This window comes from Corvus cornix, chromosome 28 (assembly GCF_000738735.6).
Source record: "Corvus cornix cornix isolate S_Up_H32 chromosome 28, ASM73873v5, whole genome shotgun sequence".
Classification (NCBI taxonomy): Eukaryota; Metazoa; Chordata; class Aves; order Passeriformes; family Corvidae; genus Corvus; species Corvus cornix.
In genome coordinates this window covers 351,398-370,530 of record NC_046356.1, presented here as the reverse complement: position 1 = coordinate 370,530, position 19,133 = coordinate 351,398, and the positions used below count along the sequence as shown (strand labels likewise).

General features: G+C 43.3%; 1 protein-coding gene across 7 annotated transcripts in view; it reads left to right on the top strand.

Annotated features, from left to right (window-relative positions):
* The window catches only part of LOC104696922 (ceramide synthase 4-like), a 44,655-nt gene that overhangs the window by 6,543 nt on the left and 18,979 nt on the right, over positions 1-19,133 (top strand). For 4 of the 7 annotated variants that reach the window (XM_019293100.3, XM_039566443.1, XM_010411444.4 and 1 more), the window contains exon 3: positions 13,254-13,427. In XM_019293100.3, coding sequence (XP_019148645.1) covers positions 13,254-13,427 — 174 coding nt within the window. Of the gene's footprint in view, positions 1-3,521; positions 3,751-6,633; positions 6,684-6,918; positions 7,075-13,253; positions 13,428-19,133 lie in introns of those variants that run through there. The other 3 variants (XM_010411443.4, XM_019293099.2, XM_019293101.3) reach the window with 3 other exon arrangements.

Here is a 19,133-nt window from a genome sequence, read left to right as displayed (position 1 = left end):
GTAGAGAGAAGTGCCACCTTTGCCAGGTTCAGGCCACTTGTCATTTCCTCATACACCTTGCACTGAACCTGCACAAATGATTTTGAAGCCAGGAAGTAAATTGCACTGAGGAACTGGCATGGGGTAAAATCACCCCCAAGTAGAAACAAAAAAAGCTTGGTTTAAACCCAAATCTTTTTCTCAAGCTGGTTCTCTGTGAAGCCTCACAAATTCCTGTATTGAGCATGGCGGGGCAGTGGCAGTGAAGTGGGAGAGCTGGCCAGGAACGGGTGGAGGCCAGGGTCCAGTCTTTGATGACTGTTGGTTTACACTGGCTCTCAGTTGTAAGGAACCTGTCTCAGCAGGGGAATCTTCACACTGGAAAGAGCAGCAGTTTCATTTTAAGGACTGTAGTGGATCTCTCCACCCACTGATACAATCTTAAAGGAAACACATCTGTTTCTTTTCTCACTGTGGTCCTCCAGTCTTAGGCTTTGTTCAGGTGAAAGCAAACTTAGAAGAAAGGAGATTATAGAATGTCAAAGAACTAACATGCACAAATCAGAACAAATAGTCCATCTTGATTTTCTGTACTGTAGGGTGTAATTAACATGTACTTGTTTTATGAAATGCTGAAAATTGTGTCATTATCTCACAGCATTATCTGAAAAACCACATTTGTTTAATAAATTTAGACTTATTGGATGTATCCAGCCATTACTATGACATAACAAGTACACACTAAAATCTAGTGGGGGTGCAGATGAACTGAAGGGCATGCAGTTTTGAACTGACTCCACTTCAGCTGTGAATTTAGAGCCTGTTGATAAGAAAAAAAGTGTCATGAGATTTCTGAAGTCCAAATTGTTTATTGTGCTCTGTGTTTTATATCCCGCTTGTATTTCTAATGTCTGTTCCAGATTTCTTCCCTGTAGGAGAAAAGCCATGCTTTCACGTAAAAGGAGAAGTCAAAAGTCTTACTTAAAAATAGATTGCTCTTCAGAAAGCCAAAATCTTGTCATTATTTCTTACTAGTATAATTAATTATCCTCGTTCTAGTTAATATTAATTATTTGAACACTTCAGTGGAATATGTTACAGGTGTAGAATTTACACATTTACAGCACCGTTTCATTGCAGTGCCACACACTGCAGGTTCTGTTGTACAAGTTGCAGCTTACAGAGTCCCTAGACCTGGAGAACACCTGATAGGAGGTGTACAGGAAACTCTGCCAGGAGCTGGGGCACTGCCCCCGGCCCAGCAGCAGGGCCTTGGCATGCCCAGTGCAGGCTCTGGTTCTGGCTCAGTTCCTGGAGCTGTTACCCAGCCCAGACTGGGGTCTGCTGTGAAGCTGCCATGAAGGGCTGGGCATGCAAAGCATTGTTCTCCACTGGATGCATCCTGGCCACCACAGGTGTAGGCAGAGCTCCTCTCCTTGGGCCTGCTGTGCACTCATGGTGTGACTCAGTGCTCCTGGCCTCACACACTGACCTGATGTAGGGTGTTTTCCACCTTACCTAGGTGCCTGCAAGTCTATGTTCCATGCCCTTAGCCACCCTCCTCATTCAAATAAAGGTTTGCATTTTATTGTGGGTCTTTGCTATATGCATGTATTCACCTTTAGTATATCTGTATTGAAGGTTTCATATTTAATTCTACTGGCACTCTATGGCAGGTTCTTCTTAAGTAAAAAGGAAACATGGCATCATTTTCCCAGTTTTGAAAGTCCACTTAAGGCCGTTCTGTTGGGGGTCATTTTTGTAGTGTTTTCATCTTTACTACACTACAAAAGATGAACACCTCAGCATGTTTGTCCAGAATTAAATAGCAATGTCAAGAACCCAGTGCATGTTCCGCACTCCTTTTCCAATATGCTTTAGTTTTAATTAATTCTGGAGTTTTATTTGGAAAAATAGGAAATATGTTCAAAAAGGACTGCAGTAATTCCATAAACTTCAAGACTGATTCACCTTTTACCGAAACTGGTTTTGATAACAACTAGTGTCTTTGTTTTAAAACTCAGTTCCAAAAATAAATTCTTCAAATACTTTTCTTTGTGAGGTTGCTGCACTGGTAGCCACAGGTATGGCATATGCCTTCCAACCCAACAAGTGCCAAGGCTTTGAATCAAAACAGATAAGGAAAAATAAATTGTGAAAGAGGTAAACTACAGGCTGTGTTCAGATCATTTTCTTTGTAATAAGCAGGGTTATTTTTATCCCTGAGGTAGTACAAGAGCTTTTGGGACAATGGCTTCCCTATTGTTCATCTGTCTGTCTTCATACATATGTGAAAGATCCTTCTGCAGGATTTGAAGGATGAATTATCAGAGTTTGTGTTTAATGTTTTCAAAGAAAAGATCAGAAGAATTTTTCTGTTGAGAGAGGATACTGAATTAAAAGCATGAAAGCAGAAATCCCCAAATAATCATTTCTGTGTGACTTTTCTTGTCAAGTTACTTGTGGTGAATTGAAGCAAGGAGAAAGTGACCCTCAGTATCTGAATTTTAAAAATAAACCCTGAGCTCAGCCAGCATGAATCAGGGCTGTGCTGTGGGAGCCAGAGGTGCTGATGGTGTGCTGGGGGATCCAACTGGCTGCGGCTGGCACTGGCTTGTGCTTGGGGCTGGGATCTTCCCCCTCTGCAGCTGCTGCAGGCAGGATGGTGTTGGCTCAGGCAGGGCAGAGCAGCTGGCTGCAGTGAGGTAAATTAGTGTCTCTTCTGCAGAGGAATTGGCCCAGGGAGGAATAAGTGTGGTGTCAGAGTTGTCTGTCAGATCCACTCGTGCCTGCAGCAAACGCAGGGTTCCTCAGCAGCAGAGCAGGAGCAGGAGTTCAGCTTAAGGAGTGACCGTGTTCGTCAGAAGACCCAAGAGGACCACCAGGGCTAAGCAATCCGAATAAGCCCTGTCTGTGTCTGGCAGGATCGCTCATTAAAAGGGTCCCATTGCATATGTAGTTAAGCCATCCCATAATGCCAGACTTGCTGGATAAATAGCACAGTGTGGTTGCAGCCTTCAAATCTTGACAAGGAATACACCATCCTATAGTGATTTGTTTATGTAATAGGTAAAGCTCCATTGGAGGCAGGTTCTCCTCCTTTTAGGCACTACTCCAGCAAAGAAGAGAGGGCAGTGCCTATGGAAACAACCAGAGTTTCACATTCTGCTTTATAAGCTGCCCCTATCACAGAGCTTTTAACTTACCTGTGCTAATGAAGAATAATTCGTATTCACATTTGTTTTTAAATTAACATCATCATGTGATAGATTGCATTACTCATTAAGCAGTAATGCTTGTGAAAAGTGAGTCTCAATGCTTTTAATCTTGGAGAAAAGGAAATCTTTCTATCAGTTGCTCTCAATGTTTTCAACACATTTTGCTTTTGCAGTAACGTTGGGAATGTAGATGTTCTCAGATAAGGTTTTAAGTTTTGTGTTTTGAAATGAAAAATCATGAAAACATGTACTAGTTTTACAGGTAGGAGTATAATTTAAAAGAATGTTAATTTTAGACTAATTAATTCATTTTTTTTTCCTAAGCTTTGGAGCAGGCTGGGGAGTTTGCAGGAACAAATGCCTGGGAAACTGATGGAACTGTTGATACTGAAATTTAAAGCCAACTCATAGAAAGTAATTAAAGCCTGTGTTTCCTGCATAAGGGAGGAGAGTGAGAGTTGTGTGAAGTCATTCACTGCATGTGTAGGTGTACTGCCTTGTAATACAGGATGCCTCCCTCGACTTCATGCAACAGATTAATCCCAACTGATAGGTAAGCACTTCTCTAATCTATGTTGGCATTCAAGATGACCCAATTCCACTTTGCTGTTTCATCTTTGTGAGGTCTGTGGCAGAGGTTGCACGCACCTGTCCCTGAGGCCTCCTTATTTAACACAGCAGATTCTCCGTTTTGACCCAAGATCAGCTGTCCAGGAGGTCAGCACTTCACTGAGGTGGATGCTCAGAGGTGCTGGTGTGATGAATTAGAAAATTTTTCTTTGGGGAAATGGCCTGGCTGTGGGAGAAAGAAGGATAAGAGTGCTTGATTCACTGTACGAATTAGGAGCAATGGTGATGCTTTGGACTGCAGGGAGGTAGGAATTGTTCGTGAAACTAAGGATGAAGAGCTTCCGAGGGCTGTGTTGGGGTTTTAGGAGCTCCCCTGGGGGTTTTTTTGGTTTTTTTTTTCTGTTAAAGAAATTTTCCCCCATACATGTTGCTAGGGGAACAAATGGCCAGGTGCTTAAGAAGAACAAAAGACCTGGCTGCTCTTTGTGTTTCACCTGGGTGTGTAGGCATTCGGTCTCAGCGGGAGAGAGAGAGAGAGAGAGAGAGAGAGAGTCTGCTTTTCCTCTCTACTGGAGAAACCCTGGGATCCCAAGCCCACCTTCCCTGCCCCGCTGGGAGCTGGGCCGTGGCCGCCCTGCCCCTGCCGTTGTTTTGAGCCTTCGCTGCGTTGTAGCCCTGCTCACCCTGCCTGCCCAGACCTCCGGGGGGTTCCCACCGCAGTTTGGATACATCTCGTCTGCCACCCGGGATTTGTGCTCGTCCCTGCCGTTCCAGCCTGCTGTTCCCGAGGGTCCGGCCGGACACCGGGATCGGCTGCCCAGGGTTTGTGGAGCCTTTGTTCCATCCCTCCCCGGGATCCCGGGGCACCGGTGCCGCGTGCTCCCCGAGCTCGCTCCGGAGCGCCCCCTGCAGCCGCGGGGGAACCATCGCACCTGCCCTGCTCACCGGGAGCCGCCAGCGCCCCTGCCGGCTGCGAGCGGAACTGCACCCGAGGGGAAAGGGCCCGGCAGCCGAGAAGGCTGGGACTGGGTTTGTGATTGTTCGCTGTTACTGCCACAGTTATTGCTGTTTGTTCGACTGGTTATATACATAGAGATATATGATAGTAAAGAACTGTTATTCCTATTTCCCACATCTTTGCCTAAAAGCCCCTTGATTTAAAAATTATAATAACTCAGAGGGAAGGGGGGTCGCATCTGCCATTCCAAGGGAGACTTCTGCCTTCCTTAGCAGACACCTGTCTTTCAAACCAAGACAGGCTGCTACAAACTGCAGAACCGAGTGTATGGCTGAAGGCAGAAGGACAGAAGAGGAGGAGCTGTCCTGGAAGGGACCAGAAGGGCTTGCCTCTTAGAGGCAGGGTTAGGAGAGAGCTATCAGACCACAACAGTACGACTGTTTAGGAATGTTTATGCTTCAAAAGGGCTGGAGAGTCAGGTAATGCATTGGAGAAGCATTGCGCTGTCTCATGAGCTTGTAAGAGGCTTTCTTGAGAGCTGTGTTGGTATTTTAATATGACTCGATTATGGCTTGGAAGCTTGAACCTACTACCTGCTTTTTATTATTCCCAGTTTTTAAGTTAGAATGAAACTTTTTGAGGCCTGATACATGTTTGTTGAGTAACAGGGTTAGTGATAATCAGTTGAGTGATTTCAGTTGGCAGTAGAAAAAATGTCAGGGGTACGTATTGTCATGAATGATCTGGGCAGGTATTTTTTCTCCTCCAGCATCTGAACATCCATGCACATAAACACGGTTGTAAGGCCAGAACTTGCCTTTGGAAGAGTTTCTCAAAGTTACTGCTGCCCAGGCTCAAAGTTTTGAGCCTTATTTAGTGTGTTTTCTCACAGTATGTGATTCCTTTTCGTGCCTTTCTCCTTCCAAAAATCTGTGAAAAGGCTTCTATTGGTGTATGAACTGCTTGTTGGTACAATCTTTGCGGATAAATAGCATTTCTCTTTAGAGGCTTTTTGCCAGTTTTTACTGTCTCTTAACTCAGATTGAAGGACACAGTGTCATTAAGACTGACTCTTCGTTTGGTACTGATGAATTTAGAGAAAGAACAGGTGAGCAGTTCCAGGAGAAGTAATCTCCCTCTTGATTCTTTGAGTGATCTTCCAACCTGACTTCTTAGCTCACTGTGGCCTGAGGCCAGTAACTTGATTTTCTTCCTCAGTTCTATCAAGTGATGTCAGACAGTGACTGCTGTTTCTGCAGTGAGACTGGAGGAAATAGTAGGTGTCAGGAGAAAGAATGAAGGAAAAAATGCAAAGAAATTGATGAGTAGCTCATTTGGGGTTTATAGGTACCTTCTTCTTATATTTTACACTTGCACTCTTGAGAAACACACACAGGTCTGGGACTACATGTCTTTGTGTTTTGTGGAGATGTAGCTGGTGCTGTGAGTGCTTCAGTTGCTTTGCTTGGACACCAGTGGTGTCTGATGTTCTTACTAAGCTGTAGTACAGTCTGTAGCTTTCTGCACAGTGATGTGGCCTTACCCAAACAATCAGCATGCAGTCTCCAGTGGTTTTTCATTAAATTTTTTTTTGTTTGTATGGTTAGTATTCGATAGCAGAACATTGTTCCCAAGTGTCAAGACAACAAGGCCTGTTCTGGCCTTGTTTTTAGCTGAATAAACTAATGCTTGTTTTTCCCTGGGCAAAACCAGGAAGTTGTACTCATCCCCCTCAGTGAGGAATGATTGAATGAGAAGAGCTGTCTGATTTGCATTCTGACATGGTGACTGGCATCAGCTGAAACCTGTGCTGTTGGTCATACCTGGCAGTCTGCTCAGGAGCCAGGCACTTGCAGGCAGAGCAGCCCAGCAAGGAAGGAGCTGGCAAGTGGAGCACAAGGTATGGGAGTTAGTATGTAATTTATGCTGGGTGAGGAAGATGTTCTCTGCAGATCTAGGTAAGCAAGTTTGTCTATTGTGGAACTTTTATGTGCAGTTTGAAATGTTTGCTTGGGCATTTCGTAGTTTTTTTGGAACAGAGCTCTCCCAAAAGATGGCGTACATGAAAATTTTAGCCTTTGAACAGAGCAGCACATGACATGCAAAATGAATTTATTCTTGTGTGAAGAGCAGCCATGAAATAATTTGGTAGGAAATGTCAGCTGGTAGATCTAAATGAGGAGAACATCTGAAAGCTAGGAAGCTGAGGGTAACTGGACGTTGGTGGAGAAACAAGGCTGCACAAATAATTTCAAAATTTCAATTAGTTTCCAAAGAAGAGGATATGAAGAACAGAGTCTGGGTGAGGAGGGTGAGCCCCTGGAGAACGTAGTGTTGGTGAATACGAAGGTAAGGAGACTGTGATTTCATTTCTCTTGCTACTAGTTAGAGTTGAAAGATCTTATTTCATGCAAAAACAAATGGAGGTTCTGCCAGAAGCTGTAGTTTTAGGGAAAAGGATGTGTAGAGTCACAAGAGATGAGAAGGGTGGGGAACTGGAGACATAAAGCAGAATTAGCTGCAGGTAAAAAGAGATTAATACCAAAACCTGTACATGTGATTGGAGATTCTGCATCAGTTATGTCCAGAGCAAGCAGGCTTGTAAAAATCTGCAAAAGAAGTTCAAAGAAATGGAGGTGGAGAGGGTGATGGGTTTTGTAGGAGTGTTACTTTGACAGGGTGAGGAGGCATGCTAGGAGAACTAAGGTCAATAAGTAGTTCATGGACTGGAACTATATGGAAAGGTTTAAGTATTTTTTCATTACCATGGGAGGACCTTCTTAGGCATTTTTCTTAATTGATAAATTTCAGCTGAGTCCCTTGGACACTGTTCATCCATGGTTAAATCTGCATTATAAGAAAAGCCTTAAAATGGTGAAGAACCGAGAGAAACACAGTTTAAAAAAGGGATCTCAGGCAAGGGAAATGTTGTTATGAATAAGGCAATATGTGAAAGCAGCTATGACTCCAGGATGGCTAACAGAGATGAGGAAATGGAAATTAATGTATCAAAGCTGCAGTGAAATTGGAAAAGCTTAATGTATTCCCTTCAGGCAGGAGACTCTTAACTAACTAATATCCGTCTTGGTATGCTGAAAATAATGCTACATGTAATTAAGAATTTTGGAGCAAGAACTTTTATCTATAAATTTTACCAAGTCTTGATATATATATATTAGAAGAAACATACAAAAGACTTTACCAAAAAAAAAAAGGCAAAAATTATCCTAGCAACTATAATCCTATGGTACCAGTATTGTGATCATTACTGTGAAGGTTTAAAAAAAGAAAAACACCTTGGAGATTAAGAGATTAAATATAGTATGGGTGTTCAAAAGATAGCCTGTGCCGTGTTAGTCAGAGCTTTATTTGTTAAAACTATTTATTTCTGCCTAAAAGATGCAGTAATTTTCATGTCTGAACTAGTAACTTCTCTTGGGTAGCTCTAACAAGTAGTTTTACTTGAAGACATCAGGATTATGGGAAGTATCAAACAAGAAACTGCCTAGAAAAGCTACCAGGAGAGAATTTACCCAGGAGTACTTGACTAATTGATTTCTTAGCAAAATGAGCTAAAGGTTCAAATGCATAACAGGCAATGGAAATTTTAATTTAGGCAGTATGGACCAGAGTAGGATAGGAACACAATGGCTCTTCCAGCTTGAAATAACAGGAACCTTTATAACTATATGGAGGACTTTGTTTCTTGACCGCAGTTTCTCAGGAAGATAGGACAAGCCTCTCCATTTTGGTCTTCAGCATATCAAGACTGAAGAGGCTTTTTTTGGTTTTATTTAGGCATAACCCCATGGAAAAATAAAGTAATTTGACTCGAGAAGCAGCGTAACTGCATCCTTGTGGTGTGTGCTTCCCCATTAACTAGTAATTTCCCCTGTGGCAGTGCTGTGCTGCTGGTGGCTGATTGCATCCTGGGAAAACTGGCTGTACCAGGAAGGCTGCTGCAGGAATGCCTGCGCTGGTCTGGCAGCCAGGTCATTAACATGATGCTACACTTAAGCTAATAAGTCTTGGCTGACCTAAATGGCTTGGCCCAGAGCCACTGCAGGGATGTTTGTACCTGTGGCGTGGTTCACCCACAAATCTATATAATCCACCTGCAGACAATGGACCATGTCTGCTGTAATTGAGCACTCTAAGGCCTTTGTAGCCAGTTGTTTCCAAGATGTGTAAGCTGTTCCTCTCTGTTTGTCTCCACCCTTATCTGCTATATTCACACATGTAAATTTACATGAATATTTGTGTACCTATATATTAATGTTTAACTTGGGAATGGAGTCTGTAAGTGAAGCAGCAGAGTAACTCTTTGAAGATGTATGCACAGTTAACATTTTCTGGGTAAACCTGCTTAGCCATTTTACCTGTGAGACAAGGAGTAACCTCTTTAGCTGGATGCCCTGCTTCTTCTCAAACAGTTCTGCTTCGAAAGCAGAAACCAAGTATAAACCTGGCCCCGAGGGGTTACGTACAGTGGTGTTCTGTGGCTCGGGGTGGGGAGCCCTGCAGTGCTGCTCTGCTGCAGGCGCTGCAGTTGCAGCAATTCCTGCTCTCCTTGGAGCAGCTCAGCAAGCACAACAGCAGAGACTTTTGTAATGCTGAGGATTCAGATAAAACCACCATGCTCATAAAAACCAAAAAACAAGCAACACCAGGAAAGACAAGATTCAACAAAGTAAATACAGTGGATGGGGCTACTGGGCTGCAGAGTCCACTTGCTTCAAGACCTTCTGGCGTTGTCACCTCAAAGGAGTTCTGTGGATTGCACTTTGCTTGTCTCCTCTTGGTGCACTATGGGCTTGAGAAGCGCTGAAGCCTTGCCCTCCCTATCCCCATGGCATAGCTGTGATACTTCTCTGGTTTTGATTTCATCCTTACATGTACCTTCTACAACAACTTAAAGCTGTTCTTTCAGTGTTTACTATTTTGTTGGCTGTTGTGAAGTCCTTATGTTGACCTGTCCAGTGTTTCCCACTGTTGTTTTTTATCTCTGTTCTTGCAGAACTCTGTGTTGGGGATGGCTTCTCTGTTCGACCTGTATTCAGAGCTGAAGGGCTTGGTTCTGCACATTACAAAGCTACAGTGCAGGATAGATGCTGTGTGAAGTGTAAAGAACTTCTGAGAAAGAAATGGGCCCACTTACACTTTTCTGTGGGTGCTCAAAGGGCCTTTTAGATACACCGTTGTCTTCAGCTTTCCAGCAGCCTCGACTTGAGAACTTGACCTGTATAAATTGCGAAAGATATATGTGTTGCTTCATGTCGTACCCTGTTCCATATTTTTGCAATGTGTAAAGACAGCTGCAAAGATGAAGAAATATTCCATGAGGGTAACCTGACTATCTATATTTTGCCCATGAGATTAGATTAGATAATGGCTGTTTGCTTCCTTAGCACTTGGAATCTATATATTCCCCCTAGGCAAATCGGACAATCTGTTTTGTATTCTCCCACAGACTCCCCAGCGGAGTTCAGCTGCTGTTCTCTACCAAGTGTGGTTTTGTATTGTTGCCAGGTATATACAGTTCTGGAGGGAGAATGTGGGATTGTGTAGCTGCAAAGCTGGCTGTGGTGGCAGCTTTCCCCAGCATGCCTTCTGTCTGCACAGTGGGAAAACCCACTGAAGAGATGTTTTTGGAAGAGCTGAGGCAGGGAGGAAGTGTAATGTCTCCCTGGAGTTCTCCTAGGTATTCCTAATGCTTTTCCCGACTAGAGCTGAGATTTTTAACAGCTAAGAAAGTTTACCAACAATTTTGAGGTTGGTAGGTTCAATGCCTGTGGAGTTCTTTGTAATTCAGGCACCTCCTTAGGTTATCTGGCCCTTCTAAGCTGGTGTCCAGTACTGTCTGAAGTGCACAAGCTGTTTTGGTGTGGTGTCACCATGCTTCATGGTGACAGGATGTTGAATTCATCGTAGGCTAAACGCATATACAGTTTGCTTCTACACAGACACATTCTGCTCTAAGAGTGTAGACTTTTATGGAGAAACCTGGGTTCACACAGTCCATAGGAAGTTTGGGGACATCCTGAAAAAATGGTTCACCAAGGCTTGGGGGTTTGGCAGAGCCACCCTGTCCCATGGGCTGTGTCACCCAAATGGAGCTGGTGAGCAGCATGTTTACTGAGTAGTCTGAAAAGCTTTTTCTGGCAGGTATGTACGTGTGCTTCAGCTAGCTCTGTCACCAGTGAGCCGTCACTAACCTCTGTGGTCTTGGCTTCCTGTGTTTTTGCTGGAGCACCAAAGGCGAAGGAAGGGAACTGGTGCTAAAGAATCCTACAGCCCTGCCAGAGGAACAGGGGACAGGTGGTTGGTAGCAGATGTTCCCACCTCCAAACAGCCTTGGTGGGGACAGGTAGGTTATATTCCAGGCCCCAGAGAACTGTAGAGACTCGAGATTTGGCAGGCAATTAAAAAACTGTTGTATCCTGCTTGTCAGGCTTTTAAAACAGGATTTGAAGAGTCTCTAAACCCTGTTTATCTCCATTTTGTGTGCCAGTGATATTTTTTGTCCAGGCATTGTCTGGAAGGAGAGCTAGAAGAAGGCATGGAGAGCAGCCTGGAAGTGGGATCAAAACCGCAGTTTCTAGAGGCCCAGAAGCTACACCAGAAAGAAAATACTATTGATACTGTCAAACTGAACTCTGGTAAAAGACCTGGGTGTTCTTTTCAGTGCTAGTGAAGCCATACTTCCACTTCTTTTGGTTGCAGGCCTTCAGTATATCCAGCTCTTAATTTTTAGGAGGTATTTTTATGTTGTGGGTTTTAGTACAAAAAGCTGAAAATCAGGCAGTGCACAGTGGAGGAGAAGAATGCATTTTTCATAACATGGTTTTCCTTTTTCCTTGGGGAAAAAGGGAAATGTTTTCCTGCTTTCTAGATATGATATATAATTTCTATCTATTGCTATCAATTACACATATATTTTTAATCAGTTTTGTCCTCAAACCGAATTGGCTGTCCATGTGCCAGGCGAAATGAGTCAAATTTGAAGACTAGCATCCACTCCCCGTTGTAGATCAAAGGACACATTGAGGTGAATAGTAAAGTCCAAATCAAGAAAAGATGTTTACAGTTCCTTCCAGTGCCTGAAGTGAGCCTACAAGAAAGATGGAGAGAGAATTTTTACAAGGGCTTAGTGTGACAGGACATGGAGGAATGGCTTCAAACTGAAAGACAGTAGATTTAGATTAGATGTTAGGAAGAAATTCTTCCCCATGAGGGTGGGGAGGCCCTGGCACAGGTTTCCCAGAGCAGCTGTAGCTGCCGCATCCCTGGAACTGTCCAAGGCCAGGTTGGACAGGGCTTGGAGCAACCTGGGATAGTGAAGGTGTCCCTGCCCATGGCAGGAGGTGGAACAAGATTCAAGGTCCTGTCTAACTCAACCCATTCTATGGCTCCATAGCTGTGATTTAGAAAATATCCCTCAGACTCCAAAATTCTAGAATGAGTTTAACAGAGAACTTGCATCTGAATTAAAGATACCTTCAAAATAAAATGACTGATTCATTTTTGACTTGATAGGCAGCTCTTGCAGAAAATGGGCCAGGTCTTGGGACTTTGCTTGAAGAGAAGCTTTATAATACTTGGGCCAGACACTTAAATTGTATGCTTTTTCCCTTGGTTTCCTAAGGTGGCATTTCCTGTGTACTGTTCTGATTATCTCAATGGGCATTTCTTTCCCATTTCCTTCTTCTGTGCCTGCACAAAGTCTGTTTGACTTCAGAGCTTGTGTTTGGGAAGTTGGTTGTTACCAGCTAAGAATAAGCAACCTATATTGGAGGGTGGTGCAGTTCATATTTGTGTATGAGGTAGAGTTATCTAGAAACAGTATTTGTGTGTTGAATGCTTCATAACAACATTCTGCTGTCCTTTTTGTTTCTAAATTCGCTGATCGTGTATGTAGATTCCACATTCAAGCACAGTCTCTAAAATTACAGTAAGAATCCAGCACAAAATCTACGTAGAACAAAAATTCTTACCTGGAAGTATCTTCCTTAATAATTCAAAGCAAAGGGCTGATTTTTTTTTTTTTTCTTTTAGAAGGTGAAGTCTCAGAATAATAAATATAATGCATATATACACACACGCAGAGATGATGGAACTAAAATCTGTAAATAGAAACAAATAAATACAAAAGATCAAAAACTGAAAAATAAGGATATATACATAAAAACGTAGAGCAGACTTGCCACATCCCCATAATACCAAGCTGTAGAGAGGAATCTGTGAACCTGGGAAGTTTGGCACTAATGTTCTGTTGAAGTCTGAGGCACTTTTCTCCATTTTACCCCTGTTTTGGTTCGGTGCCAGGAGTCAGCATTCACCAAGCACACGATAAGAATCTGTGAGCAGGTTATCAGTTCCTTGGGCAGTGCTGCATCCCACAGCTGTTCTGCTTCAACAGCCAGATGCAACCTCAGCAAGGGTGTAATCCTTCCTTGGCTTCACCGGCTTGTGCTGACAGGTTTTCTTGTGTGCAGGGCTCACTTTATTCTGGTCTCTCCTCCTTCCAGGATGGCTCGCTCTCTGTATGAGTGGCTGTGGCAGCATGAGTTCTGGCTGCCCCCAGGAATCACTTGGGAGGACATGCAAGAATCTGAAGACACTCATTACCCTCAGCCTCGTGATCTCCTGCTCAGTATCCCTTTTGCTTTAATCTTGGTAGTCATTCGATATGCCTTTGAAAGGTAAGTTATTTAATACTGTTTGGGGTTTCTTAGGTACAGTGGGAGTAGTTTGGGTCCAAAAGCTGCCTTTATTGTCCGTGCCAGTGCATGACTGAAGAGGTCCACAGAGACTCCATGTCACAAAGTCTGCTGAGATAGATACATTTTTCAGCTCCTTTTCAGCCCTGTGTACTGGCTAAAGAAGTGTGTTGAACGTAGAGCACAAACCCTACCCCTATGGTCTAATTGCAAGCATTGTGATTTCCTACACATAAAACAGGTCAGTCTAGACGAGGTTTATGTGTGTGTTTTTGAAGGCAGATCTGCTGGTCCGTGTGTGTTGCGTATTACTTGCTGTTTCTGGGTCAAGTGTGGCAGAAATCATGTTTAGGCTCCATCATACAGTTAAGTCTCCTTTATCTTGGGTGATGGGGGTCTGGAGTATTCCATCTGACAGATAAGCCTGAATAAGATGCATCAGATTGGGCTGAGCCCTGTGCCCTCAGCATCAGCCCTGCCTAGCACAGGGGTGTGTGTGGTACTGACCACCACTCAGGCTGGGCAGTGCCACTGCCCTCCACTGCCGTGGAGAGACATTTGTAGCTGCTTCCTCTGACTTGAAGTTGCTACACATCCTTCAGTGCTGGGCTGCCAGGATTTCTGCTCCTCTCATTCTGCTACCAGACCTGCTTTTGCATTCTGCTGTTTTTGCAAACTCCATTATACTATCCTCCAGTGCTGGCACAAGAAGTTTCTCTGACTCCAGGATCTTTCTGGCCAGAACCATTTGAGTGTTTTACACATTACACTTCAGGGCAGAAAATTTGGGGATTATGACAAAGGTATAGCAAGAAATCCTGCAGGGATCATTGACTCTGAGTTTCATTAAAGTCCTGAACTTGGTGCCATTGCTTTATGCAGTTTGGTTAGTAGTTAATGTGGTCGGTGACACAACATGATTTGCTGGTGGAAAACTGAGATTTACTACAGCATTAACCATTGTCAAGACTGCAGAGTAAGTCCCCTTTCATGATTTTGAATACACTTTAAATTTCAGTATATTCAAAACCAGTATTCTTAGTAGCTCTCTGAAGAGGTAATCTTTCGAAATCTACAATGGTTTTAAGTTTAGAAAGAGGGAAAAGATGACAATTTAAAAAATGTTTTATCATTCTTTTTTGAAAAGTGGCTGCACAACAAAATGGAAATGGACTTTCCTGTAGACTAGAAAGATGTTTCTTCTGCAGATTCTCTGTGACATAAGGGTAGCTTGGAAAAGCTTATAGAAGTTGAAATGATTCAGAGCTCTCCTGTAAAAATGTTTTTATGTAAAAATACTGACTGTAATTTGTGGTATTTTATTAAAACTAAATCTGTGAATAATTACTGAAATAATCATTTTAGGATGATACGAAGTTGGAATTCAAATCTGTTCTTTGTAAACAACATGTTTAGTGTGCATTCCATAAATTCCATAGTTTTTATCCTGCTCTTTCCTGGGGACACAGGCATCTTGGTTACCTCTACTCATGTGGAAACCAAGGTACTCTAGGTAGCCATTAAAACACGACTCACATTTCTTCCCTGCTGATGTGCAAGACCTGGCTGGATTCCGTACTCCTTCAGGTAGGCACTGCTGGTCAGTGACACGGGTGCACTTCTGGTGTGGAGCTGGAAATCGGGCCCATGTCCCACATTGACTGGCACTTGGCCAGTTTATGGCTCCCCAGTGCAAGACATGGCCAGGAAGAAGGAGGAGGCAAACACCTCCCATGACAGGACACGAGGCAGTGGGCACAAACAGAAACACATGATGCTCCATCTGCACATACAAAAACTCTCTTCTTTACTGGGAGGGCGGTCGAACACTGGAACAGTTTCCCCAGAGGGGGAAGGAATCTGTGTCTGCAGAGATACACGACACCCAGCTGGACGTAGCCCACTCAGCTTGCTGGAGCTGGCCCTGCTTGAGCAGCCGAGTTGGGCTGGGTGATCTCCAGAGGCCCTTTCAGCATTGATTCTGTGCTTCTGTGACTCTCTCCCTTTATTTGCCTTCCTCCTGCCACACTACTCCCAGTCAATCTCAGTATCTTTTTCATCTGCTCTTAGATGCCAATGGCCAAATAAAAAGATTTTTTCTTTCCCATGCAAGTGCTGCCTCAGCTGGGAGTGTTTCTGCAGGCCTGGTCCTACTCATTAATTTTAAAGCTGTTTTGATTCACAAACTTCATTAAATAAAAGCTGCATGTCACACCCTTGAAAAAGATAACATCACAAGCCCATTTTACAGGTCCAGGAAACCTATAATCATAGCACTATTTTACCTATGCAAATTACAAGCCAGTGTTCTGAGCTGTATTCTTGTTTGTCCTAACTCTGCAGTCATTTATTTCAGCATGACTTTTTCTCCTTCTGAATCATTACCGTTTCACATCCAGTTCATACTGGAGAAGAAAGCTTCCCCTGGAAAGGTGAGATGTGAATCCAGCCCTCAGTTTCTCCATTGCCTTATCTAAAGTGGCACTGGTCCTGTTTAAAAGAATTTACACCAAATTTGAGAATTGCAGAAGGAAATGATGTGTGTGTTATTCCTCATTTTCTGTGTAGATAACCCTGACTGTATATCTTTGTACACCTGCTCTGCAGATCAAAATGAGTGGCTGTAACTAGTAGACAAGTTTGGGTTTGGTGGCTGTAGCTTGGCCTCTGGCAATTTATTCTACCCTCAACCACCACCAGCTATTTATTACTTGCAACTGTGCCTTGGGTGCCAAGTGTTCCTCTCTCTAGTTAGTTCCTGGTGGTGCCTGCTTTGGGATTTCAGAAATGTTATAATGTGTCCATGTGATTTAACTGTCAGGACTTCACGTAAATAATAAGAGGCAGGGGAAGTCCAGAGGCTTTTCTGCAATGTCTGCATCAGCCAACTGTGCTTTTTTTGGGCATTAAACTTGTGAAAGAACCTGCTTCCTCAAGGGTTGATTTTCCTCTCCTTTGCACTGGCTGGCTGAACTGGAGAAAACTGAGACAGCAACATCCTTCTGTGCTGGGGATTAGGTGGTGGCTGTTGGAAGAGGACCTGCGGTGTCTGGGTGTGGCCTGGGAGAACTGAGGAGGTTGTGGGTACAGCCCCGGGGGAGAAGAAACAGCTCATATGTCGTGAAGCAACTCCCCTGTGAGCTGGTTTGTGCTGAGGAAAGTGGGGAAAAGTGGATTCAGTGGTGGAGAGTAGAAAGCCCATTACTGCTGCAGTGCTGGGCTATGCCACAGTACTGAGGCAGGAACTGGGGGAAGCAGTTAATGATGTCCTGAGAAAAGAGAGGACCTGGAACTTGGGAACCTCCCATGTTCCTTTAATGTTTCCAGAGTGCACTTGAGAGTAGGAGATACGTCCTGCACCTCTAACTTGGATCTTAAGCACCTGCGTACCTTAGCAGAACTTTTCCCTGGACCTACTCCTGCAAGGATGTTGGCTTGTCTTCTAGCTATGTAATGTTTAAGACCGTTTCTGTGAAAATCAAATTCATGGAGTGCTATGATTCTGAAGGAATATTGCGAAGTGTTTCTTGCCTGCATGGTTAGGAAAATGTGGCAACTAAAGTGCTTTGAGGGATAGTGAAGCCACTGAAAAACAGAATTTACATACAATTTTTGATTTGTCTGATTTTGGTCCAGGGATTTTTGGATGTAGGGCAATTGAAAGGAAAAGTCAGTGAATTTGAATCCACATAGCTCCCAGATTTCACTAGAAGAGGATTTTAGTCAGAAATACTAGGTCTCTTTGTGGGAGGGTGGTGACAGTATGTGAGCTGTATATTGTACATTGAAAGAAATGGATGCTCTTGATCTGCCAGGAACAGATACTTGAACTCAAAACCAGAAGAAAGAAAGGATACCAATTCTGAGTATTTTATTTAGAAATGTACATTTCTAAAGTTTATTTTGCACAGAGACTTTTGTTGTTGATCCATAATCAGGAAGGATCTGGAAATGGTTTCCTGTTAAGGTCTTACAGGCAGGGCTTGGTGCAAAGATGAGGGACATGTTGCAGCATTTGATTGAAAATGGACATGACTCAGTTTGGACAGCAGCACTGTAGTGACTCGAGACCTTGTAGCAAACAGAACAGTCACTTTCAGTGGTGAGGAACATTCTTCTGCAAGCAGGAGAAGGCAGAGACTACTGCAGGAGCACAGCAATAGCCCTCTGCCAAAGGAAAGCAGGAGGCTAAAAGAGACTGTGCAGTTCAAAAATAGCAGTTCTGCTTGCTGCTGTCACTGGTTCTGCATTTCTTAGTACTTGAAGGTATTTGCAAAGTGGCACCCTTCTAAATAATAAAAAAATCCCCCCACAAAGTTATTTCTTGTATCTCGCACTAACTCTGAAAGCCTCTGCAGAAGGAGTGTAGCCCACTTTTGAAAGGTGGGGGAATAGCAGCTTAAGCCCCTTCATGAGAAATCCATTTAGTTTCAACTTCAGCAGGTTTTGCACAAGACAGATTGTTCTGTGATTACTGAAAAAAATGCCTTGGTGAGACCTCTGCCATGTAAACCATGGAGCGAGAGGTGCTCACTGATGGAGAAGTAGACTGGTGATGAGAATCATCTCCCTGACTGTGTCTGACTTGGAGGGGGGTATTGCTTAGTCCTCAGATTTATCCTTTTGTCTTTCAGAGAGCTGATAAAGTGCCATGATGAGACTGTCCCTGCTACTGAGATGACATATCTGTGATGTTGAAATCAGTATGAGCATCATCCTCTTAGGGTTATGCTTGGAACAGGACTTAACTGAGAACTGAGTCAGAGCATACAGCCAACGCGTGCAAACATCCCTTAGGAAGAATTTCAGGCCTTGATTTCCCAATGATGTTCATAAAAGTAGGATGGGTTCCATAAATCATGGGTAAATGCAAAATCTCAACAACTAAGTAACTGTAACTGGTTACACCCTGTCTTCATCCACTGCGACTGGCTTGTTTGTTACAGCGAGATTTTATGCCATGACCATAAGAAATCGCAGGAAATATAGAGAAATCAGGGACTAAACAAAATTAAGAAATTTATCAGGATACTTTAAGTAGTTTTTCAGTAAAATAAATCTGTTGGCAAGCTGTGTTGACACTCTTTTCTTTAATGTGTCTGGAAAATTTCAGAATATGGCCTGATAAGAAGTTGCAATGAGGTTGTTTTCAGCAATAGAATTTATTACATCTCCCTCTTCAGAGGTTCTTGTATTGATGCCTGGTCTTTGAAAGAGGAAGATCAGGCCTACTTCAAGGAACTGTTTAATATAAGAACCAAGACCTGGTGCAGAGCTTAAGGTAGATGTTTTCCCAACTTCAGTGGAGTTATGGATATTATTGAGATACTGTGTTATTGTTCTTAGCACAGGACTTGCTGGTCCATTAGCACTCTTACTAAACCAATCACTTCATCTTAAAAAATTCATTAAATGCAATTAAAACATTTCTTGAGAGCAGTCATAGCCAAAACCTGGAATTCCCAGTGATGGCTGTATTCCTTTGCCATCTAACAGCAGTGCCAGGGTGCTGCTAAATTTCCCTGTGACTAGTCAATGCTTACCTGTGTTTTTGTGACAACTATGTGTCTTGTTGCCAGCAAGCATACTTAGCCCTGGCCCTTCTCTTATGGTAGAAACATATCATTTTTGTTGGTCTTGGTACATCTTTGAATGTTCCTATAGCCAATGATGCCAAAGGAATTTCCT